We start from the raw sequence: 12,299 nt of genomic DNA, 5'->3' as shown, positions 1-12,299 counted from the left end.
ATCCTTAATTTAAAAAAAAAATATATATATATAAAAAGATATATATATATATATATATATATATATATATATCACCATGCTCCAATCATGAGGCCCTCATAGGTAAGCCGTCCTTTGCAGGTCAGCGTTAGAACGCTCAACCCTTTTGCCTTCTCCTACTGTACAGTTTTAGCTATGGGATTTTGTCAGGCCCTTGCTTGTAGAATTTTCTTCTTTCTGAAAGTAACATGAGACAGTAGTACTGCTACTTCAGCTTAAATTTTTATTTAACGAGGCACGCATTTTGGAAACTTCCTTCTGCTGTTCTCTTCTGAAAACTACATAAAGCACAGCTTCTGTTCTTCTTGCTCCATGATCAATCTCTGGATATCTGGTGGCTTGGCAGATTTAATTCACCCAATAGCAGTTTATTGTGTTTTCCTTCCCTGCCTCTTTTTAAAAAAACCCATACATAATTACTACTTTTTCTGTGACTGCTTATTAGATAACTCTCTTCCATTAATTTCAATTTAGCATTTCTTGAAGGTCAATCCAGGTCCTCTCTATATAATATAAAGTCTTGGTAAGTGTAGAGGTTCAGACAACAGCTCCTCTTTTGGTCAATTCCTTTCAACCTACTTGCCTTAGTCTCATCATTTTCAACTCCAGTATACTTCCTTTCTGGTAATGCGTATAAAAATAACTACCCAGGTAAAATATGCAGGAAAATGGTAGTACGTCCACTGACTTTTACCCTGGCACCAAAGAGCAGACAGACAGTCCTGTAGCTAAATGTATTGGCTCTGAATTATTCTGTGATCTAAACAAAAATAGAGTATTTGGCCACAGAACTAGCTTATTTTATTTTTAGAAAAGGCTCTGAAAAGTAGTTGGAGAGAATGATCCCAGATTGGAATTGGGTTGGAATTCATGCTTCATCTTGTGCCTCTCTCTTAATTATCCTCTACTACGGAATCACTGAGGTTCCAAAGTTACCAGGCTTCCAGCCCTCTGGAAAAGCAGAAAGCAACTGTTGTAATTCATACCTGTACTTTCAAGTGGATGGTTCATAGTTGAAAATGCTGGCTTAGCTTTTAAGTTACCAAGCTTATTTATGAATGCAATTAAGCCTCCTTTTCATATTATCAGAAATAAAGGACAGCAGTGGTAGGCAAGGTGAGACAAAAGTCTACACAACATTATCAGCAGTATTTCTTCAGTGTCACGAAGTTGCAGTACAAGCCAAAAGACAGGAAACATCAAAACGCACAAGATTAGGGGGCTGACAAAGCTGCAGCAAAGTACAGTTTAGAAAATCAATTTGAAGATGACCGCTAAGGCCTCAGCAGTTCAGAAAGCAGTGGCCTCCAAATTAGATTATCTCAGAAGACTGAAAGCATCAGTTCTTTTCTAGACATACTGAATTTCAGCTATCAGCTGGCTATTTGCACAGATGCTAACTTGTATAAGGAGACAGCTACTACTATAACTCAGTTTGGGAATCCACAGCATTGAAGTCAGATGTGCTATACATTGATCCATATCATCAGTGCAGTACACAAACTGGCGTTCGTATAACCATTGAATCGGCAGGAATTTCCTTTGTGCGGCTACTCAAATGAAATTATCAGAAAAAGAAGAATCTTGTGAAGGGGTATGCATTTCTGTTTATTTTGCTCACCTTCTCTGCTTCACAGCAGCAACAAGGTCTGGCCCTGAGAACATGGAGAACAAGCTGTCTCCATTAGCTGAGGAGGTCTCATCACTTGAGCTGGCAGAGTCTCCTTGAGTACCAGACCAGCTATTTGTCACATCACTGCAAGGCAAAAAGCTGTATTAGTCCTTGTATTTATAGAGCCTGGTCCGGACTGTATGCCCTAGTTAGTTAAAATTGCCTCTCAGACAGGAAGAAGAAAGAAATGATTCTTCATTTGACTTTTTCATTGCAAAACTGAGCTAGAACACATACTTGTCCTACTGGTTAAGCAAGCTTAAGAATCACGGTTTTTACATTATGGACAAATGGACAGAGGATCTTGAAACACTTTGCTGTAATAAGTAGTTATTATTTAGAAGAGATAAAAACTACTAATGTACTTGCTGTAAGGTACATGCCTTATAGCATTAAGTGGCTAAAATCTGGAAAGCTGAATTCAGTCAGGCACTGCAACTTTGATAGCATCACTTCATCGAAACCTGGTCTTAAATGTTTTCAAAACACAGAAAGAAAACCGTTCTGAATGAATCTGCTATAAATTCCTGATTTCCTCTGTTCGAGTCAAAGTCAGTATACATTCCACTCTAAAGAAGACAAACAAATGTCGGTGCTCCAGTATCAGCAAAGCAGGAAGGGCTCAGATTTCTCACTCCTGACATAATGAAGTGCAGCTTTCAGAGATGCAGCAGCAACTGGAAAAAACACAGTGTCCCCACATTCTGCCAAGTTTGTGTGTAAAAAAGACCCATGTACAATAAAAACAGGTAGCCTGTCCAATCTCTTACCCTTCTGTGAAATACTCGGGAAAGGGCCAGGTTTTATGAGGATCATCAGGAAGAAGCCAGTTGCCGTGTGTGTTGCTTGGGCGACGGACATGCTGTGCTTGCCTTTTTTGTTGCATAGCCTGGTTTACTCCAGCAACATAGCGGGCAAATTCTGGATCAGAGCCAACTGAAGAAAAGAAACCAAGAAGTCAGTTGCTGACATTCAGCTATTTCTACTGCAATTATCCCCCTCATTTAATTTTTTAGGCTTGACCATACCCCACAACAGAAAGTAATTCCCTCACTGATAATAAGTGCCAGACAACAGACAGACAACATGTCTTTCATGGAGAAGCAGAGAACACTGAACAGGAAACGTTTTTAAAAAGTAGATATGCAGCATCCATACATGGTGGGTAATAATTCTCACATGGAAGTACACCTGTCCTTTGCATTCCATCGGGGAAATGGTATCTGTCACGATCATGTCTATACACTGACAGGTCCACTATCCAGTCAGCAGACACTGACAGAACTAAAGCCTGTACGTTTATCCAAGCCCAGAGAAAAAAAAACGTACCAATTATTACAGTTGATTCCAGATTGCAACATGATTTCCAGCTATGCTGTGATCTTGCTCAGTTGATCAGAGCAAATAATTCATATATTAAAAAGAACACTGTTAATGAGTCAGTGTAATTGAGTTTCCATAGCTTCTGTTTCTTTTTGCTCTTTTGTTGTTTTTTTCTTTTCTTTTTTTTTTTTTTTGAGGGAAAACTTCTCAGTCTGACTGGATTTATGGAAAGTGTCTAGACTACCTGCATACTAATTGCAGTACGAAGTACAGAGCTGCTGGCCTCAATTTTAAATTAAGAGTGAAGACTGAAGAACATCCAACAAGCATGCACAGCTTGGAAAGCAGTCTTTCATGTGATGGCTTCCCTATATTCTCTTCAGCATTTAGAAGAAAAAATGTTTCCTCGTTTTCACTTGCTGCATTCTCAGAAAAGTGCTCCACAATGTTTTGTTGGAAGCAAATTAAAATGACAATGAAGAAAATAAATTTGTTTCTATACATTCTTTATTATATAAGCAAGGGCCACAGCTATCTGACAGCTGTACAGAAACAAAATATTCCCACTAACACTTGTTCTCTGAGAAATATCTTTATTTAAGATAAGGCTGGAAGCTAGACAGAGCCTCAGATCTAAGGACAGAGTCTACACAGATTCTGAAGGGCATGCAAGTTTTTTTTTTCCTGTAGATAGTATTAAGTGTTAAATTCTGTTATATTCAAAACAGCAACCTGTGTTGTTTTTTACCTAAATAAAAACATATCAGGTAAACAGCTTTTTATCAGATATGTTTTTTACTTTATTCTTTCACATCTTTGAAAATAATTCAGAAGATCTGGAGGTATCAGCATTCCTTCATCAAGTTCTTACAGATGATAAAAGGACTGCAAAATACATTTTTGGTAGCTAGTTAAGCCTTTGACAATAAAAGCCATTAACTTTATAAATTCTTAATTAGCAGATGTGCATCTGAAAAGAGACATAATTTTCAGGCTCTAAAAATATTTATCAAAAAAGTAATGCCATTTGTTTCAAATGATAAATGTACGAAGTCCCAAGAAAGTCTGGAAATGAAAGAGCATTTTGTGTTTTAAAGCTTTCTGTACTACACTAACTAGAGCTTGAATTGAAAATTCCTACATCAGTTCAACCTGCCAAGTATATGAAGAAGTTATCTTTCCAATGAAAAAATCTATTTGATTGGAAGGGGTTTTTCTTGTTTGGTTTTGGTTTTTTTAAACTCCAGATCTGTGGAAAAGACTGTTTACTTATCACTTCAACTGAAAAAACACGTAGCTTAATCCACAAAGCGCCATTTATCAACTTGAATAAGTCACCTTCTCAGAGTATCACTTTCAAAGTCCTTGATGTTCATCAGATCAAATGGAACAAACCAAGTACCTTTGTGCAGATTGAAAGGAAAATTCTACAGAAACATAACGCATTCACAGTGCTAAAAATGCCAGTCCTTTGTATACAGGCTCCCCCCCCACACACACATATCCATGTAATTGGTGCTTGCTGAAAATAATGTAACCCTTCCTAAAAGGTTGTGATAAACCTGACGCATATACCATAAGTATAATTTAAATAAGATTATGCTAGTTCAGACTTACAATCATTAAGAAGCATTTAATAACATTTTTATAACTATTTTTTGCCTTATAAACTCCACTAATGTATCACGTAAGTTGACAAAATAACTATAAAAATCATGGCTGAAATGAGCTGGTTTCTGAGACGCCTACACAGTTCTAACACACACGCGTGTGCAAATGAGCGTGGGAAACGGATTCATGGTTTGATAAAAGGTTTTCCTGTTCTCGTGCCGCCTCCCTCCAGGCAGTTTTCATAAATGCATGCTACAAAGTTTCTGTAGCTATGTTCCAGGCCAACAGAAATTATATTTACAAGACAATAGATTTGTAAGTTGTTCTCAGTACTACTATCAGAAGAATTCATTAATCTCCTCTTAGACTCTACAGTCAGTTTCCTACTCTTTCACTATTTGCTTATGGCTGTAAAATTTTATCTCACTTCATCTTTGACAATAATCCCTCTACATTTACAATTTTTTTTTGGCGATTCAAACATCTGGCAAACCACACGGCACTTGCTCTTCAGTGTTTAATCTTTCAGCATCCATGGTTTTCACTGCAGGAACAGCTGTAGAACAGGAATCAGTATGACTCCCATTTTGCACAGTTATGGAGGGGAAATGCAGGAACATGGGAAAGATGCAATCTGGCTGTATCTCCAGACTGCAAGACTGGCAAAGAGCAGGAAGGATCGTTTTGGGAAGAGGTAAAATATGCAAGTTCAGGAGTTTGGTTTTAAACAATTTTACAAATTAACAATAGGAGAGATGTAACCTGCAAGGATTTATTTCAGTACTTTGATGTGGTCCGTATAGGAAAGGTCAGAACTACTACAACTGGGACAAGAAACAAAGAATTTGTTCTCATTCTTATTTATTAATAAGAGTTGCTTGTGCTTTAGTTCACCTCTGTTAAAAAAGAAAAAAGGCACACATATAAATACCTGCTTGGCTTTATAAGCACCCTAGCATCTGGTGGACAGCAGTAGGAAGTGACAGTTATTGCTAGCAATACTTAACAATATTCTTGGTAAAAGCACCCTTATTAAAAAACATAATAAAGGAAAAGACACACACCTGCAGGGTCAAAAGGCAGGATTTCTCCCAACATCCCAAACACTCCATCAGTTTGGTCACGATTTGGCCACGTGTTGTTTCTAGGTCCTTGCGGTTTCTGTCCTAACATCTCTGACATCATATTGTCCATGTAGCTGCTCACAAGACCCAAGCTGTACAAATCAGAGCTTAAATCTGAGAAACCAGGATTGTTCCACTGGTTTATATGAGACAATCCAGCTCCAACAGCTTGGGCTGGCTGCTGCGAAGAATTAGTCAGCCATTTGGCAGGTACACGTTGCTGTGGTCCAATAGGTTGAAGCAAGTGTTGGTAATACTGCATTTGCTGCTGCTGCTGCTTTTGTGACTGTTGTTGCTGTGACAAGCCTTGCTGAGAAGGATGTAGTGGTGTGTGAGACACAGATTGCGGCTGCTGTTGTACTGTTCCTGATTTTTGTTCTGTTGCTGTAGAGGATGCAACAGAGTTCCTTCTTTTCACCATTGGAGAAGTCTGCTGGGATTTGCCCATGTTAAAACCAGACAAGAAATCTATAACATCTTGCATTTCTTGATCAGTTGGTAAATTCATACCTTTGTCATCCTTGCCATCATCCAGTTTGAAGAAGTTGTCCCGTCTTTCAACTAGAAACCCATTCACTAACTGATTATTTGTGCTCTGAATTGGCTGCAGTGGATCTGTGGTCCTAGGAAAATTACCGATGTTCAAAATGCTTTGTAACCGTGCATCTATGTTAGTGGGCATTTTAGCTTTCTCCTCCGAGTTGGAACTTATGAAGACATTTTTGGAAGGTGTACTGGGGATCGAATAACTTCCAGTATTACTTGTACTGGTGCAGGAAGTTTTTTTTGTAAACCGTGAAGTCAGTTTTGAGAATGTCTTTTGTAGACCACCTGAAGATTTGCTTCCATTTCCGGATGGCATGTCAACTTGATTCCCAAAGTCTGAGATTTCACGCTGTAACTGGATCTGAATACAAGGCAAAGCTTGCTCCCTGCATCAACAAAAACACCTATATCAAACCACTTAATACATAACTGAGTTTGTACCTTTTAGGAAAAAAAAAAAATCTGTATTTGGATAATAACTAGTGGAAGAATCACAACCGGATTGCCAAGTTCATTGGCTACTTCTTACGGTAACAATGCAAATTATTACTAGTACTTGCAATAGCATGAACTACTTTTAATTTCTAAAGAAATTTAATTGTGCTTCAAGACCTAAATGGATTCTAATTTAATATAAATCAAGTATTTTTGTAAGAGAGAAAAATACTTTTGCACACTCAAGATAAGCTGCTTGTTTGCTTTTAAGAAGACTGCTGTATCTCTGTACATACCCACACAGTACCTATGCACATTACGAATTTCTTGCCCTTGGTTTAACTACTGCTTTCCCCTTCTGATGAGCTGGTACTATCAAATTCCTCGGTACAGACCTTCCAACAATGATGGCTTTGTTCAAACTAGGACAGTAGAGCACGAGGCTCAAGAGGAGATGTACCTTCCTTCCTTCCACCGGTGTATGTCAAACACAGCAGTATAGAGCACGTCTACTAGTCCCAGAGTCTTCTCTGGATCCAGACTCCTCTGTAGCAAAGACATTGTTGCTGGATCTTCTTTCAGACACCTGTAATCATGAAGTTTAACTTAAAAATAAAAATTTTTACTTTTTACATTAAATAATTTTACCATACTAGTCAGATAATAAAAGGCCAATTGAGGCACTACTACTACTACAGAGGAGCAACTAATAAAAGGCAGCGTAATGTGTGAATGCCTGAGGCTTCCCAACGACTACGCCTGCAGCCCCAGTTTCTTTCTACTGTTGAATATACAACTCATTAACTGTAAAATTAAGAGTTATATAATTTATTTTTAAATCACGATTACTTATTAGCTCTTCAGCTGAACAGACATAATTCAGGCGCTGAGGTAAGAAATAACAAATACACAAAGACCATTTCTGGAAAATGGCAAGAGCACGCAACAAACCTGACACAAAACACTAGCGTATGGGTGCACGCTGGAGTCCAGTGCCAAGAACCTGCAGCCTGAGAGACTCCCTGTGGAAAATGATTCAGCATAACCAAGGGGAAGATTCTACTGAGCTGTGAAGATGCAGGACTGGTGAATTTCCCTCATTAACGGTACAGGCTTAGGACTGAACTTGAGGTGAAATCAGAATAACTTAAATCTAAATATTAGCACATTTGTCAAGTGCTTAACGAGCCTTTCCAGCGGAGGGGAGTAAAGAGGCACTCCCACGGCGTGTCAGCAGGCGGAGCTCTTCCAGAGCGCACAAAGCCTGCCTCAAACCACGCTGCGTTCTTTTAGTTCTTTCATAATAGAGCAATTTACATAAAGACAGCAGAGAAGCGCCAGTTTATACTCTATAGCTGAATTAAAGATGTAGTTGGGTAAACAGACTCTCAGTTGACTCGTATGTCTGGATGCACCATGGGTACCATTAGTAACAGGCTACCATCGCACTACGGTTCCGTGAATGAACTGTGTTGTACTGAAAGTCCCAGCGCTCTCTCCAAAGCAAGAGAGAAAGTAAGTGTTCTAACTCCAAATCCTTGTTTCAAAAGGGAAGAAATCCTCACCTAAACTGCAGACTAATCCTACCATTCTTTCCTAGGCAGTCAGCTAAACTGGTAGGAAGTGTCTCCTGGACCACAGAGTTCTGCAGTCCATGACAGCACTTAAAGAACAGCTCAGTGAAGAAAGAGCTAAAGCTCTCACTTTAGTTCCTGGCCTTCCCAATGTAGCAGCTGTGAGGACCTGCTGTGGGGCAGCATAACAGGAACACTATTAGATTATTTATTTTTTAAAGCCTTCTCTTTCATCAAGCTTTTACTTTTTCTTTAAAAGTATGTTTGGGTGCCCCGGCACTGCCTCTCTCCTATTGCTCCCAAGAGAGGCAGCGCAGTACAAAGGCAGCTACAGTACGACTGTCAGTCTGTCAGGAATGGCGGTATTCAAACCAGATAAAGGAACTTAAGACAGGCCATAATTGCACCATATTCTCTTTCCCATTTGTACTGCAGTATTTTTCCTTACATACTTCAGTCACAGCTATCAGTATAATCTGCAATACAGTATTTTTATTTACCAAGTTGATGGAACTTGCACCACAATTCTGGATCCTTCTAAACTTATCTGAGGAGCATAGGCTTCTTTATTTTCAATCTGTGCTGTGTCCACAACCACCTAGCAAATAAAATGAAAATAAAAAGGGAAATTATTTTAAGAATTAATTCTAGTTATTTTATCTAGTTATTTATTTTTAATTAGTTGTATTTTACCACCTCTGTAATTAAGATGCAACAGTCTCACCTCCCTGCCAGGCTACAGATGCAAAAAATAACCAGATAAAAACAAATCAACTCACATTATGAGTTTATTTCTATTTCAGTATCAAAAAAAAAAGAAAAAATATAAAGTGATTAGTTTGAAACAGTAATCTATATTTCAAGGACTTAATTCTTCTCAATTAAAACTGTAGTCATGCATCGCTACGTAGTTACCAACTGCTTTCCCTAACAGCTGGTATTTATCAATAGCTTCGTATAACAGCACTTACATTTGAGAGGTTTGGCACTGTTACTACTTTAATGGCTCCCAAACACCTATTTATGATAATACTTTTGAAAATTTAACTGCAGTGCATGGTATGATAGACAAGTAGTATTTAGTCTGAAACTCTTCACATAGCTCACAATTCTTAACACCCCTTCCCCTCCTTTTAAGGTTACAAAATTCCGCACCAACATTTCTCATTTCTCTGTTCTACTTAATGGAGCTGTACTATTATTAAGTCCTGATTATATAAAGAAAAGAAAAGTGATGTTCAATTTGTTGAATTCTGAGCCTTCTGTAAGACACCATGAAGATATATGGAAGATGAAAGTTCTGAAAATTAACCTTCTGTCATGAACCTTTCTTTTTATGGAACAGGGGAGGAATGGATTCCCTTCAGTTTCATTTAAACTTTAATACCAGTGATAGTAAGTTCCATATTTGGTTCGTGCTTTCTGTTGTTGTCCAGTCTGCATGGGTTGGCCTTTTTGATCATTTCCATAATTTCCTATTTTGGTCATGCTGAACCAGCAGCTTTTTGGCAGCAGTCAGCAATTCTTGCTTCAGTGACTAGCAGATTAGCCGTACCATTTATCCTTGAAATGGCAAAAGTCCTCTGGTATAAATAAGCCTCAAGGGATATTACTGGCTTTTTTTTTGCAATCATCCTACACTGATTCTACTTCTAACTGGTTGCCTACTACTGGTTATGAAGAAATGTGAAATATGAGTAATGCTGAGAGAGCCTCTTCTCTCTCTGTTTTAACAAAACGATCCAATGACATTTGAACACCGCTATTTCCCACCTCTTAGATATTTTAGCATAAGGCCTTAGTTTTCCTTCAGTTGACTTTAAGCATTTGCCTGAGTTTATTCAAACTTGTAAAACACATCTAAGCACAGTGACAAATGCCAAATGCCGTGCTATTATCCACTCATTAAAGTACCTCTCATTTAATAACAGGGCAACTCCATTACTTTTCTCCTTGTATTTGTATCATTTTAATTTTCTGTACTCCCGTAATCTGCAACTCAGGTATATTGCAATTATAAGTGAGATAAAAGGAGATGAACTTAGGAGTGATTGTTCTCAGCTCTCAAGAAAAATACTGTCTGCATCTCAGACTTGTAAGTCAGAACTAAAATTCTGATTTGTGCAGACCTAGATCAGCTTCTGGTAGTGGTGCATTGCAGTACTTATGGTCTGGGTTTGTTGGGGGTGTTCACACGCCCTCAATCAACCTTTCTTCCATTTAAAAAAAGTTTTACATTTCTCAACGTTCAGAGTTATGACATCTGGGATTTAAACACTGCTAGGAGATTTAGTGCTTCTGAAATGCATGTTGGTTTTTGCTACAGAAAGTTCTATTAGCACAAAAAAGGTGGGCAGAGATTCAGTTAAACCTTCTCTTAATGACTTTGCATGAGGCCAAAGTTTTATTTCCACTCATCCTCTGAATTCAACTATTTCAATACATGTTGCTTTTGTTCAAACAGATTATTCAGCTGACCCAAATCTGAAAATACAACTCTTAATATATATGCTAAGGTAAAAAATTGCACTTTTAAAAGTAACTTCTTAAGTTAAAAAACTAAAGCCTAAAATAACCAAATGAAGTCACATCTCATTGCGCTTTCCACTCTTAATGAGTTTCTTCTTAAAAGGCACATGGCAAGACAGGCTAAAGCTAGTGAGTCTGTCAAGTAATGTTCTCTTTTAAATTTGGCATTTAACTGGCAACTTTACACACAATTCTGAACTAATGCCGACACTAGTTTCCAAAAGCACTAAACCAGAGACTACGTAATATTGTCCCATGATTCGTTTATCTGAGTTCTACACAAAATAAACTTAAAATAAACACATTCTCCCTCCCCGCCTGGTAGGTGCTTGGAGGATAGCTTCCTGTGCATCAGACATCTATTGTTCTTGTTTTACAGGTGTTTCCTCTCTCATCTCCACCCAAAGAATACTTTAAAGAAGGAAATTACAATTTCTCATCATTGCATGAGGCTACATACAAGCATAAGTGAATTGTGTAAAAAATTACAGCACATGGTTCATAAAGAAAAACCTCAACCCTCACACCCTTCCACACTGTAACAAATCAAAGTGAGAATGAATGAAGGAGAGAAGGCTCCCAAGTATTTTGTCATGAGCATAGCTCATTACTGTGTCTTTGAAGACAGAAACCTGCTACTTTCAGAACCAGAGGTTCAAGCAAAAATCTTTGCAGACATTCATGATTCAACACAAGTACTACTCCTTACATCAGCACTGTCATCTGGGAGTATGTATAAGTAAGTTTTATGCTGACAACTCTCTAAATGTTATAATAGACCTGAAGAATATCAGCGCTTTAATTACCAGCAGGTCTAACTAGTTATGTCTAGACTGGGGGACACCAGGAGATTTCCAGACTCCTGAGTCCAAATGTGCCTCGGGCCACTCCCCAAATCTCATTAGGGCAGGACTTGGGTGTGCAAAACTCTGAAACCCCCTGGAAAGGAAATGGTAGGAGGTGCAGCACCCTCCAAGGCATTCTTCATCTAGACGCTCAGGAGCCAAGAACTCCTCCCAAGTTGCAGCACACTCCCATAGAGCTGCTGAGAAACAGTTTCTTTCTTGGCCCCGTTTCCTGTACGTTGCTGCTGACTCCCAGCTCCCTACCATGAACTATGGCAGGTGAAGACACAAATCTACTTAACCATATCCTTATTTCTAGCTCTTCTTGTATTTCTTTATATTCAATACACATTTTCCTTGAAAACACCTAAGTAGATCAATCCTACTATTCTACGGTTGCTTTCTGTCTCTGCAGAGATACCACCTTCTTAGGCCCCCCTGGAAGACTTCCTTATACAAAGTGGTCAATGCACTACCATCTCCTATCCTTAAATCCCTGTACCACAGTGAAGTAAGGACCAATAGCAGGTGCACTGCTGTTGGCATTGATGGCCCGTCCCTCTGATTTTAGGCCTTCTTCTCATGTTAAGAAGTCAGCTCA

The 12,299-nt window shown here is 38.5% G+C and overlaps 1 protein-coding gene across 5 annotated transcripts in view; it reads right to left on the bottom strand.

Moving 5' to 3' along the window:
• The window catches only part of GARRE1 (granule associated Rac and RHOG effector 1), a 61,209-nt gene that overhangs the window by 3,878 nt on the left and 45,032 nt on the right, over positions 1 to 12,299 (bottom strand). For all 5 annotated transcript variants that reach the window (XM_086757808.1, XM_086757807.1, XM_086757805.1 and 2 more), the window contains exons 8-12: positions 8,825 to 8,922; positions 7,211 to 7,336; positions 5,710 to 6,701; positions 2,482 to 2,647; positions 1,661 to 1,795 (exon numbers count right to left, since the gene is read on the bottom strand). In XM_086757808.1, the coding sequence (XP_086613934.1) occupies positions 1,661 to 1,795; positions 2,482 to 2,647; positions 5,710 to 6,701; positions 7,211 to 7,336; positions 8,825 to 8,922 (1,517 nt within the window). The remainder of the gene's footprint in view (positions 1 to 1,660; positions 1,796 to 2,481; positions 2,648 to 5,709; positions 6,702 to 7,210; positions 7,337 to 8,824; positions 8,923 to 12,299) is intronic.

Source organism: Chlamydotis macqueenii, chromosome 13 (assembly GCF_036417535.1).
Source record: "Chlamydotis macqueenii isolate bChlMac1 chromosome 13, bChlMac1.mat, whole genome shotgun sequence".
Taxonomy (NCBI): Eukaryota; Metazoa; Chordata; class Aves; order Otidiformes; family Otididae; genus Chlamydotis; species Chlamydotis macqueenii.
Note: the sequence above shows the minus strand (reverse complement) of the source record. Positions and strands in the feature narration are given on the sequence as shown.